At 37.6% G+C, this 14,117-nt stretch overlaps 1 protein-coding gene across 2 annotated transcripts in view; it reads right to left on the minus strand.

The window, feature by feature from the left end:
- The window catches only part of USP47 (ubiquitin specific peptidase 47), a 410,657-nt gene that overhangs the window by 141,096 nt on the left and 255,444 nt on the right, over positions 1-14,117 (minus strand). For both annotated transcript variants that reach the window (XM_053720262.1, XM_053720263.1), the window contains exons 13-21: positions 13,597-13,725; positions 12,622-12,698; positions 9,791-9,846; positions 9,210-9,322; positions 8,649-8,753; positions 8,225-8,432; positions 6,617-6,732; positions 4,471-4,590; positions 3,409-4,177 (exon numbers count right to left, since the gene is read on the minus strand). In XM_053720262.1, the coding sequence (XP_053576237.1) occupies positions 3,409-4,177; positions 4,471-4,590; positions 6,617-6,732; positions 8,225-8,432; positions 8,649-8,753; positions 9,210-9,322; positions 9,791-9,846; positions 12,622-12,698; positions 13,597-13,725 (1,693 nt within the window). The remainder of the gene's footprint in view (positions 1-3,408; positions 4,178-4,470; positions 4,591-6,616; positions 6,733-8,224; positions 8,433-8,648; positions 8,754-9,209; positions 9,323-9,790; positions 9,847-12,621; positions 12,699-13,596; positions 13,726-14,117) is intronic.

Here is a 14,117-nt window from a genome sequence, read left to right on the forward strand (position 1 = left end):
GAGTAGAACCCCATCCCTTGTTCTCTTAATGGAACAGGATGAATCACTCCCATTTTTAACAGGTCTTCTACACAATGTAAGAATGCCTGTCTTTTTATGTGGTCTGAAGACAACTGAGACCTGTGGAACCTCCCCCTTGGGGGAAGTCCCTTGAATTCCAGAAGATAACCTTGGGAGACTATTTCTAGCGCCCAAGGATCCAGAACATCTCTTGCCCAAGCCTGAGCGAAGAGAGAGAGTCTGCCCCCCACCAGATCCGGTCCCGGATCGGGGGCCAACATTTCATGCTGTCTTGGTAGCAGTGGCAGGTTTCTTGGCCTGCTTTCCCTTGTTCCAGCCTTGCATTGGTCTCCAAGCTGGCTTGGCTTGAGAAGTATTACCCTCTTGCTTAGAGGACGTAGCACCTTGGGCTGGTCCGTTTCTACGAAAGGGACGAAAATTAGGTTTATTTTTTGCCTTGAAAGGCCGATCCTGAGGAAGGGCGTGGCCCTTACCCCCAGTGATATCAGAGATAATCTCTTTCAAGTCAGGGCCAAACAGCGTTTTCCCCTTGAAAGGAATGTTAAGTAACTTGTTCTTGGAAGACGCATCAGCCGACCAAGATTTCAACCAAAGCGCTCTGCGCGCCACAATAGCAAACCCAGAATTCTTAGCCGCTAACCTAGCCAATTGCAAAGTGGCGTCTAGGGTGAAAGAATTAGCCAATTTGAGAGCATTGATTCTGTCCATAATCTCCTCAAAAGGAGGAGAATCACTATCGACCGCCTTTATCAGCTCATCGAACCAGAAACATGCGGCTGTAGCGACAGGGACAATGCATGAAATTGGTTGTAGAAGGTAACCCTGCTGAACAAACATCTTTTTAAGCAAACCTTCTAATTTTTTATCCATAGGATCTTTGAAAGCACAACTATCCTCTATGGGTATAGTGGTGCGTTTGTTTAAAGTGGAAACCGCTCCCTCGACCTTGGGGACTGTCTGCCATAAGTCCTTTCTGGGGTCGACCATAGGAAACAATTTTTTAAATATGGGGGGAGGGACGAAAGGAATACCGGGCCTTTCCCATTCTTTATTAACAATGTCCGCCACCCGCTTGGGTATAGGAAAAGCTTCTGGGAGCCCCGGCACCTCTAGGAACTTGTCCATTTTACATAGTTTCTCTGGGATGACCAACTTGTCACAATCATCCAGAGTGGATAATACCTCCTTAAGCAGAATGCGGAGATGTTCCAACTTAAATTTAAATGCAATCACATCAGGTTCAGCTTGTTGAGAAATGTTCCCTGAATCAGTAATTTCTCCCTCAGACAAAACCTCCCTGGCCCCATCAGACTGGGTTAGGGGCCCTTCAGAAATATTATTATCAGCGTCGTCATGCTCTTCAGTATCTAAAACAGAGCAGTCGCGCTTACGCTGATAAGTGTTCATTTTGGCTAAAATGTTTTTGACAGAATTATCCATTACAGCCGTTAATTGTTGCATAGTAAGGAGTATTGGCGCGCTAGATGTACTAGGGGCCTCCTGAGTGGGCAAGACTCGTGTAGACGAAGGAGGGAATGATGCAGTACCATGCTTACTCCCCTCACTTGAGGAATCATCTTGGGCATCATTATCATTGTCACATAAATCACATTTATTTAAATGAATAGGAATTCTGGCTTCCCCACATTCAGAACACAGTCTATCTGGTAGTTCAGACATGTTAAACAGGCATAAACTTGATAACAAAGTACAAAAAACGTTTTAAAATAAAACCGTTACTGTCACTTTAAATTTTAAACTGAACACACTTTATTACTGCAATTGCGAAAAAACATGAAGGAATTGTTCAAAATTCACCAATTTTTCACCACAGTGTCTTAAAGCCTTAAAAGTATTGCACACCAAATTTGGAAGCTTTAACCCTTAAAATAACGGAACCGGAGCCGTTTTGAACTTTAACCCCTTTACAGTCCCTGGTATCTGCTTTGCTGAGACCCAACCAAGCCCAAAGGGGAATACGATACCAAATGACGCCTTCAGAAAGTCTTTTCTAAGTATCAGAGCTCCTCTCACATGCGACTGCATGCCATGCCTCTCAAAAACAAGTGCGCAACACCGGCGCGAAAATGAGGCTCTGCTTATGCTTTGGGAAAGCCCCTAAAGAATAAGGTGTCTAAAACAGTGCCTGCCGATATTATTATATCAAAATACCCAGATAAAATGATTCCTCAAGGCTAAATATGTGTTAATAATGAATCGATTTAGCCCAGAAAAAGTCTACAGTCTTAATAAGCCCTTGTGAAGCCCTTATTTACGATCGTAATAAACATGGCTTACCGGATCCCATAGGGAAAATGACAGCTTCCAGCATTACATCGTCTTGTTAGAATGTGTCATACCTCAAGCAGCAAGAGACTGCTCACTGTTCCCCCAACTGAAGTTAATGCTCTCAACAGTCCTGTGTGGAACAGCCATGGATTTTAGTGACGGTTGCTAAAATCATTTTCCTCATACAAACAGAAATCTTCATCTCTTTTCTGTTTCTGAGTAAATAGTACATACCAGCACTATTTCAAAATAACAAACTCTTGATTGAATAATAAAAACTACAGTTAAACACTAAAAAACTCTAAGCCATCTCCGTGGAGATGTTGCCTGTACAACGGCAAAGAGAATGACTGGGGTAGGCGGAGCCTAGGAGGGATCATGTGACCAGCTTTGCTGGGCTCTTTGCCATTTCCTGTTGGGGAAGAGAATATCCCACAAGTAAGGATGACGCCGTGGACCGGACACACCTATGTTGGAGAAAAGGTTGTTATTCTGAAACGGTGTAAATTGAACCGTTGTAAAACGAGGGCCACCTGTATATATATATATATACACATATATATACTTTATATATGTTATATTAACATACTTTATAACATTTAAACCTCTAAATTTATTCCTGTTTCTAAGCCACTACAGACATCCTATTATCACATAGTTTTTTATTAGGTTTTCACAACAGGAGACTGTTAGTTCATGTGCGCCATATAAATAACATTGTGCTCATGCCCAGAGTTGTGCACAACACAGCACTAACTGGCTAAAATGCAAGTCAATAGATAATAAATAAAAAGTCATGTGATCAGGGAGCTGTGAAAAGAAGCTTAGAAACAAGGTAACCAAAGAGGTAAAAATTGTGGAATGGGTAATAAAGAGATTATCTATCTTTTTAAATGATAACAATTTTGGAGTTGACTGCCCCTTTAAATGTTAATGCTCTAAGGTTTGATTTTATGAAAATTCACTCTTTTAAACTAATTAGGTGTTTGACTTTATGAAGAGGCTGAATATTTTCGGTAAATACAGATTTAGATCTCTCTTGTATGAACCATATGGTAGCCATAAGTCATGTTAACCAGTATATAAATGGATATGTACATTTTTGTCCTTCACCTGAGCCTTCTGGAGTATAAGATTCAGCTTTAAAATACGCATACTGTGTCTCTCCCCGGCTTTTCCCACTCTCGTCATATTCACTGTCTGTCCCAGAGTCCTCCTCGGCAGTATCCCATGTTTGCTTCTTCCCTTCATTGGCTTTTGATCTCCTGCTGCTAGTGATACTGTGAGAATCAAGTCCATTTGCCAAGGGGATAGGGGCATTGTCCGCATTGCACAAAGTATCACTGCTATGGCTTGAGCTAAGGATATCACTGTCCACTGAGCTTGTACTCCGATCATTATTCACGTCGGAGTCGGAACGTTCCTCTGGCTGGAAATTATTTTCAGGGTCAGTTGTCAGAATTCGGTTTTCAAGTTCTCTGTTATCGGCTGATCCTGAGGAATCTGCATCATTCAGAGATGAATCTATGTTCTCAAAGTCACTACCTTCTGTGCTTTTACTACTGTCCCCGTTCCCACCACCCTGCTGTTGCTGAAGGGACAGACTCTTTAGTTTTTCAGTGCTTTCCTCCAAAATGGCATCCACAGACTTCACATTGCCCTCCCCCTGGTCACAAAATTCTGAGGGATGGTTTATGAGCCCACAAGCTTTAGAACAAAGAGTCCTGGCTGTCTGAGTGCCTGGAGCATGTTCGGGCAGGGAGACATACAATCTGATTGTGTTAGCATGGCGGTCCAGAAGCTTCCACAGCTGAGAGTCCGTAAAAGTTAGTTGATGGTCAAGTGAATCAGAGCTCTCCACAAATACCTGCGTAACAGGAACAACATACAAAAAAAACATTACCAGCTGTCAGAACACGTCAACTGGAAAAGTAAACAGGAAGAGAATGAAAAAAAAAAATACAGGATGCTTTGCTCTTCAGTTGTACCTTGCTTTTCTTTAGGACCATTATTTAACAATATTAAATATAAAAATGTAACAGTGTATTTAATATATTCTTATTAGTTTTGGGCTAAAGAATAAAAGACCTGTAAGTTTAATTATTTGTATTGGAATGACAGACCTGATACACATTAATGTGGAGGGGGATGCAATATTACCTTATTACTTCTAAAGAATCCTTCTGCTTTCAGAGTCTTATTTGGCACTGTCAGAAGGCGCAGATCATTGTAACAGCGTTCCAGTACTATCCGCATGCTTTCTGGTGGCAGGTCTATACTCTGCAATAAAAATAAAATTAAAGAAAGTTACAAATATTTTATGCAGACTTTATAAAATCCTATTATACTTCAAGGAAATGTATATCTGTCACTATAGACTATAAAAGGTACATGTGATTGATATACTTCCGGGGTTGACATATGCGTTTGAAACATAGGAGGCACTGGGGATCCACTTTTTAAGACAAAGGAACAAGAATATACAGGTATAACCCACTTATACAGCGGGTTAGGGACCGGAGCCTCGCTGTAAAGTAAAACCGCCTTACAGTGAAACAAGGTGGTTTTAGCTTTCTTTTCACTTGCCAGTGTGTTTAAATACTAGAAAACATGTTTGAACTAACATATATTAGGAGTGCAATAGTGCTATGTTTAGTTTAACACTAACACAGCATTCAATAAATACTGTACCTGTAAAATAGTGACAATTACGGTAGTAAAATTTGCCAGACTATAACAATGAGACACAGATTGCACTGTAATGCTGTAAACAGAGTGAATTCCGCATAACAAAATGGTGCTAGTCACTTTTCTCGCAAACTCATAAAGATTACAGCACTGTTTAAAAATCCTGTATTAGCAAAGCGCTGTATTAGCGAAGCGCTGTAAAGTGAGGTATATCTGTATAAGAGATGTATTTAGTAGAACCCAAAAAATTAGAAGTCAGAACAATAATTTTACAATCCAGGGGTACCTAGCTCAGGGTCGGCTCCAGAACAAATGAAATGGGGGGCTTTTTTTTACAAGGGGGCACGCATTAACAAAGCATGTATGAGAGTCAAAATAAGAGAAGACCTACAAATTCTGCAGGGAAGTGTAGCTTCTGGCTGTCTTATCCCCCACTATTAACATTTGGAGAATATGTGCTTAATCACTAGGTAAAAGAATGAAGTCTAAATCCTATGCAGTGCACTAAAACAGAGAATTAAATTTAGGCCCGGCCTAAAATCACAGTGCACTTTTGAGGCATCGATAGAAGCCAGTAGCCATTTATAGACATATTTATATGATACAATCATATTCTTATATTGGTCTATTGTTTAAGAAAATAAGTAACTCATGATAGTTAGGTAAAATTAATAGCGTTAAAGACAAATCTAAAAAGTCTCTAATTAACTTCCAATTCCAAATAAGAAGACACAGAGCTTCTTGCAGATGCGTGATGCGACCTCACAGTTCCCCAGCTAACTCTGCCCCCAGCATGCAGCATTACATAACAATTCATTATTTTATTTATAATTTTTAAAGCGTATGATCATATCAATATTTTTTGAGGGGGAACAGCATTCCATTTGGGTGGGCATTGTCCCCCAATGCCCCCCTTGGGGCCGTCCCTGACCTTGCTCCTGGGGGTTGTCAAGCCATGATAATACAGAGCATGTGTCTGTGACTAAACTACTAGTGTCACGACTCATCGCCACCTTAAAGATATACGTAAATAGCGAATGGTGTGTGTATGTGTGCGCGCATATATATATATATATATAAATATATATCTAACTCGTATTATTACTGCTGCATAAGCTTAGGCGTTTTACATTCTGAAAAAAACAATACTACTCTATCCTATATCAGCAATATTCCTTTATTTAATAACAATCTGAAAATGATTTGAATGTTATATTAGAGGAGATAAAATCTAGTAAAATGGGATACTTCTAAAAAGCAGGTGTAGTGCAGGTGTCGATATTAAATCATGGACAGTAAAGTCAAAATGAAACTTTCATGATTCAGATCCAACATGCAGTTTTAAACAAATTTCCAATTTACGACTATTATCTAACTTGCTTTGTTCTCTTGGTAACCAGGTTAGGCTCAGGAGTCACCAATCAACAGCTAGCTCAAAAAGGCTAATTGATGTTCCTGAGCATACCTAGGTATGCAGTTCAACAAAGAATGACCAGCTAATAATTCAATTTGAGAGTTTAAAACTGCATAACATGTGAATTGACTTTAATGTCCCTTTAACTGAGCCATCAGATAAATTACAGGTCTCAGTAGTCTTTAAGCCAACTTTCATCCTAACCTGGGCAATCAGCTGCTTAAATTCCATGACTGTCTGGCTCAGATACGCGCGGATACTCAGAGGAGCTGCTATTGTGTCTGTCTTCAGATCCACCACATACACCTTCACCATGACCTCTGCAGAAACAGAACCAAAGGGAGAGACAATAACACGAGAAATCCCAATATAAAGACTTTGTGTATAAAACAAATGCGGTTAAAAAGTTGAATATCTGAAGTACTAGGTATTGTGTTTAGTTACACACAAAAGTAAATACAAGTTTTTTTTAACTGGTATTACTGTATTTTGTTAATAGTATAGGAAAGCTGACACAAATGTAACTAAGTTTACTGGTAACGTTTTTAAAAAGTAAAACCTATTTGTACCATAATACTTTTGAAAATGTGCTACCGTACTTTTTACTTTAACTTTAGAGCCATCAAAGAACTGAAAAGTAACTTATGCCATTGCTCATTCGAGAGCTCTTAAAGGGACACTGCAATACAAAATGTGTTTCCCATTAATGTGTTCCAAATGACTTGTTATACTTACTGCAGAGTATTAAATGTGTGGGAAATTGTTCCTTCATGTTTATTTTTAATCCCACTTGAAACAGCTGTTTTTGCTCATTAAACCATCACTTATTGTTCTTAAAGGGACATGAAAATCAAAATGTTTCTTTTATAATCCAGATAGAGAATACAATTTTAAAAAAAGTTTCCAATTTACTTTTATTATCAAATTTGTTTTGTTCCCTTCTTATTCTTTGTTGCAGAGATATCTAGATAGGTAGCGTGCACATGTCTGAAGCACTACATTACAGGAATTAGTGCTGCTATCTATTGCTTCTTGCTAATGTATAACATTGTTGCAAAACTGCTGCTATATAGTGCTGCAGACGTGAACGTCCCTGAACTTACATCCCTGCTTTTCAACAAAGGATAACAAGAATACAAAGATAATTTGATAATTGAAGTAAAAAAAAAAATGTGAGTTTTATGTCCCTTTAAGGACATGCCCATATAAACCGACTGGGCCTGAAGGTAAAGAGCAGACCTGCTAATGTTATCTCTGTCTAACACACATAGCCTAACAGGTATTGAAACACTAATAATGGCGGGGGGAAGGGGCAGTCAATGAGCGCAACCACTATTTCAGATACAAAAATCTCTCTCCTGCCCCCTATTGGGAGTTTAATTATTGCTATTGTATCGTGTTTACATCGTTTTTCTACAGAGAATAAATCTGTATTTATATGTTCAATACAACAGAGAAACACAACTATTTCAAATAACAAAATGAAGGCAAATGAGCTGTTTGCAAACAATTAAATCTAGAAGGTAAAATAGGCCACTGGGAACACATTAAATGGGGAGAACATTTCAAGAAAACATCATCCCTTTAAATAAGCTGTGCCTTGAAGTATTTCATTTATGGGATCAACTATCAGGACAGAACCATTTGGTGCTCCTGACTGAGACCTTTTAATGTGTCAGTTGTAAGAAAATGGAGGGGGGGGGGGGATCTTAAGGTGTCTAAAGTCAGGATCGGTCTATTGAACAGATAACCATCTGTAGCCATTTCAGCTGGGGGGGGTGGGGGGGAGATGAAGACTTGCAAGTCTCTTACCCCCAGGCTTATAGGACTGAAATACTTGATCAGGTCTCTTGGTTTCTAACAGCAAATCAAACATGTAGGATGATTTCACGCCGCCAAGCAGGTATCCCATGGCTTTGTCCTCTTCCCCTTCATACGAACACTCCAAGTAATCATGAAATTCATCATATTTCACAAGCCGACAGCAATCAAGAGGAACCGCACCATCCAAATCCATTAACTGAAAGCAGAGATTTTGTTTTTTTAAAGTGAATAGTCAATATGATAAATAACAGATCACTTAAAATTATTAGTAGGATTATAAATATAAGATATCAACTCGATTCATCACTGTCATTTTATTGGAAACAGATTGCCAGGTAGACATGTCCAGGTTCATTAATCTAAGGCTGTTCCTTGAGGGGAACATTTTTTAAACCAGGAAAACTAGCAATACCTTGTACGCAATCTCAACCGCCTCTCTTAAAGTTTTATCCTTATGCACTTCTAGCTTGTTCTCCATCAGTATTTGCTTCACAGGATGCATGCAGAATAACTTCAGCTGCAAAAAAAGGAAAAAAATGTCTAAGTACTATAATCTGTTCAGTAAAGACGCACTTTAAAAACAGAAACCCTAACCTGTTTTTAATAAATACATAAATAAATGATAAGGACACACACACTCCCTAGGAAGATAGTTGCTAATGCCCATATTATAGGGCGCTTTACTAACTGCTAACAATACCACACTAGCAAACCAGGAACAAAAGCAATACACATTCATGAGAAGCATCTCCAGCACATATGGGCCTTACTTCACTTATCTGGAGATGAAAGGAGATATTACGCATAAAGTAAAACTAATTTATATATGAAGTCTGTAAACCTGGTGCACAAAATAAATCTAGAGTGATTATTATAAGGCTACACCCCCTTTTCAATAAGACAACTAAATAAACAGTAGTTAACAACACTTTCAGAAAACAATAATTACAAATAAAATGTACAGAGCACTAACTTTGCATGTGTTGCGTTCAATCTCACGCTGCCGCTTTTCTTGTTCTTCCTGATCTTTTTCTTTTTGCACTAGATGCTTTATGTGCTCTGGAAAATCACTTGGTTCAAGAAACTCTGTAAATAAACACAGCGACTATTTAATAAAAGCACTGCTATAGCTATTGGCAATAAACCAGGCCACGAATATACTCAGATTATGCAGACACAACAAGAAGTACATCACATTGATCCACATTTCCAATGAAAATCAAATAAATTATTTATAATGCAGTATGTTGCTTGTCACGAATACTACTCTAACCAGTACGTTTTAATTACTGCTCTGAGACTTGTATGTAATGAGTAAGTTGTCCATAGATATACCATCCTGGAATAGCTATGTTAAAAGGGAGAATATGCACAAATTACTTTATTAAATGTAAAAAGTATTTTGAAATTCATTGACAAGCATACGTCCCTGTGCTGAATAAAACTACTTTTTGTTTTCATGCTTGTGAAGACTTGCTGTGGGGTTTGACTCAAAGCACTAGTGGACATTAATTCCTAAGCATTTCCTGCTGGCTTTATTTAATATACACTTACTTGCATTTTTAGCGGAGTTCTTTAGCCGATACATAAGCATATATGCATTTGCAGAGCTGAGAGAAAGAGGAAAATTATAAAAAATAAATAGTTATAATACTCAAATATTGTCATTTTTAAATATCTGAGTCAACAGCTATGTTGGTGCAAAAGTGTCTTAGTTGTTGGTATTGTGTATTTACATTCTGGATAAGCTCCCACAGAGGAAGGTCCTAAACCACAAATATTTCTGCCGGCACTGAAGTCTATGACACTGTATTGTAATTACTGTATAATTATTGCATAATTACTTAACTCCAATCACATAAAACTATGATATTTACAATAATAACTGTAATAAATGTATAAGTGATCAAGTCAACAACAGGAGAGCACAAAAGCACACATAAAACACAAAAGAATTTGTGCACATAAATGCCGTATCCACTTTCACATCTTCCTCACAAGCTACAAATGCCAGTAATGTCACATGACCCGTTATTGGCTATATCAAGTGGCACATGAAGCATTCACAGGAGGCAGTTGCCGATATAACTGGCCTTTGGTTGTATGTGCAACGACTCACTCACTTTACAAGTATAATTAAAGCAAACATGCTTTTAACTAGATTTGAAATGCTCATTTGCATGTTTCAACCATCGGTTTTAAGATCTGTTAACCAATTGCTAGACATTAGGGGAAAAAAAAGCTTATTAATTAAAACGAGACATAATTTAATAACATTACAAAGAAGTCACTAATTACATACTTTGTTTTCATCAGCAGTTATTACACATTCCCAGATGCTGATGTCATGGGGCGTGTACTCTGACTGACAGGTAAGCAAGTACTTAGTGCATATAAATGTATGAGATTGGCACTAGATAACTGCACAGGGTGCCAATCTTGGAATTTTTTTTTAATTTATTATCTATTGACTTGCATTTTATCCAGTTAGTGCAGTGTCTGCCACAAGCCACTGGCGTGAGCACAATGTTGTCCATATGGCCCACATGACCTAGCTCTCCCCTGTTGTGAAAAGCAAATAAAAAAGCATGTGATAAGAGGCTGTCTGTAGTGGCTTAGAAACAGGCTGAAATTTAGAGGTTTAAATGTTATAAAGTATATAAATATAACAATGTTGGTTGTGCAAAGCCGGGGGAGTGCGTAGTAAAAGCGTTCTCTCTCTCTTTTTTTTAATAATAACAATTTTCGTGTTGACTGTCCCTTTAAAACTACTTTTCTTCTCTCTAATCAGATGTACTATAACTTACTTATTTTGACAGCCACTTGCTTCTCGTCCCAAACTGTGTGTAATTGGATTAAAAGAATCACTCAGTCATCCCTGAATACCTTTTCACATTCTATGCTACTTTTCATGCTCTGGGTTCAAGCCCTATGCTAGAATGTTGGAAGCACTGGATACATTTCTCAGGTATAGATTGTCATTTCAGGGCTTATGCTTCAGTCATAATGGGAAGTAATGCTACAGGACACTCTCTGCTGCTGATTTGCCTAGTGTTTCTACATACAAAATATGATGTCTCAGACTATTCTAGCTTTAGTTACCAAATAACCAAGATTTTATTTAAAACAAGAGGTGAATATTTCCCCCGGATCCACCTAATTACATTGTCTCTGTATATTATGTGTATATGACATTCATTATGACCAATTGTTTGGTACTACAGATGTTTTCAGAGTTCCAGTGTAACTGACATTTAACAAAATCAGCAAGTTCCTTAAAAAGGGCCATAAAACCCAAAATGGTCCTTCATTATTCAGATAGAGCACTGGTTTTCAAACCCGTCCTCAGGACTCCCCAACAGGTCAGGTTTTCAGGTAAAATAACCATGTTTACTAATTAGCCGATTATTTCGCCTGTGCTCCATTTCAGATATCCTCAAAATCTGGCCTGTAAGGGAGGCCTGAGGACAGGTTTGAAAACCAGTGACATAAAGCATACCATTTTAAACAACTTTCTAATTTACTTCTATTATCAAGTTTCCTTTCTTTTCTTGTTATCCTTTGTTTAAAAGCAGTGATTTAAAGGGATACTAACCCCAAATTTTTTCTTTCATGATTCAGATAGAGCATGAAATTTTAAGCAACTTTCTAATTTACTCCTATTATCATTTTTTCTTTGTTCTCATGTTATCTTGATCTGAAAAAGCAGTAATGAAAGGTTAGGAGCCGGCCCATTTTTAGTTTAGCACCTGGGTAGCACTTGCTGATTGGTTTGCTACATTTAGCCACAAATCAGCAAGTGCTACCCAGGAGCTGAACAAAAAAATGGTCCGGCTCTAAAGCTTACAGTACTGGTTTTTCAAATCAAGATAGCATGAGAACAAAGAGAAATTGATAATAGGATTAAATTAGAAAGGTGCTTAAAATCTTATGCTCTATCTGAATCATTAAAGAGAAAAAAATGGGTTTAGTGTCCCTTTAAGCTCAGGAGTGTGCATGTGTCTGCAGCAGTGTTGCAGCTATATTATACATTAGCAAGAGCAGTAGATGGCAGCACTATTTCCTGTCATGTAGTGCTTCAGGGGCATGTTACCTACCTAGGTAGCGCTTCAACAAAGAATAACGAGAACAACACAAATTTGATAATATAAGTAAATTGGAAACTTTTTTTAAAATTGCATTGTCTAAATAATGTAAGAAACAGATATGGGTGTTCATGTCCCTTTAAGTTTGAACTCCAAAGCTCATTGCTGAATTTTCTTTACTAAAAGTGTTTTGACTGGTCATGGTTACATTGACTAAATTGAACACTGAGATAAATAAATACAATAGTTTAGTTTTGAAGGCTGAATATCGTATGCATTGATCTTAATATTCATACATACCTTGCAAAGGCACTAGAGTAGTATCCTCTATTTGCTGTAGAACCACCGTATGTTTTCATGATGTCTTCCTGCGTTATCTACATTGGAAGAAGCACAGCAGTAATGTATTACTTGTGTAGATATTTGCTAAACATAGCCTTAAAGTGAATGTCAATGTTGATGATAAAGTGCTTGGTTTTTAAAAATTTGATTAAAAACAGGGGCACTTTAATTCATCAAAATTTACATTTCACTCATGTTGTGAAAAAAAACCTACCTTTTAATCTTGACAGCCGCTCCAGCTTCCGCCGGTTGTCGCAAGCCTCTTCCTATGTTAGAAATGACTTATCGGTCATCCTACAATCACGGCTTCCCCCCGGGGGGAACCAGTGTCTGATTCAACGCCATGATTGGAGGAAGCCGGATTCCTCATTTTAGACCCAGGGAGAGGCTTTGTGACGGGTGGAGGAAGTGATGCAGCGGCTGTCAAGATTAAAAGGTATTTTCACAACACGAGTGAAATGTAAATTTTGATTAATTAAAGTGCCCCTGTTTTTAATCAGATTTTTAAAAACTGGGCACTTTATCATCAAAATTTACATTCACTTTAAAAAGGGACATAAAACACATTGTAACAAGATAGGTCTGTAGTTTTGTATTACTTAAATAAGTTTATAAAGAAATCTTTCTGAACACCTTGTTTGCTATCAGATAACCCACATTCAGACAAATTACAGGAATATTAAAAATGTAATTAGAATTTCAGATTATTCACAATAACATTAATATCCTCAAAACAATGTTATTAATAAGTTATCATGTTAATACAATAATTTGAAGCCTGAATAAAAATACCATAAAAACACCTTCTCACATTTGGCCCATGATATATTATAAAATACTTCCTCTATACTGAGTACACAACTTGTTAAAGTTTACACTGTATTTATAAAATCTATAATCTCATGAACACGTCATTAACCAAACATGACTCACCCTGCTCACATGTTGATCATTGAAACTGTACCACTGACCATCAGCAAATGACTTTATACACGCATAGTAATGTCCACCAGCAGCACTTCCTGAATGGACCATCACGGAAAAAAGTTCAAATAAAGAATTCTAAAAAAGTAAATTCACACAAGTTTCAAAACTCAGTCTGCTTAAAAACTATATAGTGATCTGCATATGATAATACTTTGGTTGGGGGAAGGGAGTAAAACAGATGTAAGAAAAGAAAACTTGCAACACAGAAATGGCACAAAGGTGCAAAAAAAAATAAAAAAAATGTATAGGAAATTTGCACAAATTCTTCAGTGGCCAAAGTAGTACACTGGGAAGTTGTTTAAAATTCCATGCTCCCTCTGAATGATGAAAGAAAACATATGTGTTTCATGTGTTTTCACTAGGAAAGTAAGGGGATGTAAAACAAAATTTATACTTGGCTGATAAATTTATTTATTTCCGGACATGGAGAGTCCACGACGTCATTCCAATTACTAGTGGGATATACA

The sequence above is a fragment of the Bombina bombina genome, chromosome 7 (assembly GCF_027579735.1).
Source record: "Bombina bombina isolate aBomBom1 chromosome 7, aBomBom1.pri, whole genome shotgun sequence".
Classification (NCBI taxonomy): Eukaryota; Metazoa; Chordata; class Amphibia; order Anura; family Bombinatoridae; genus Bombina; species Bombina bombina.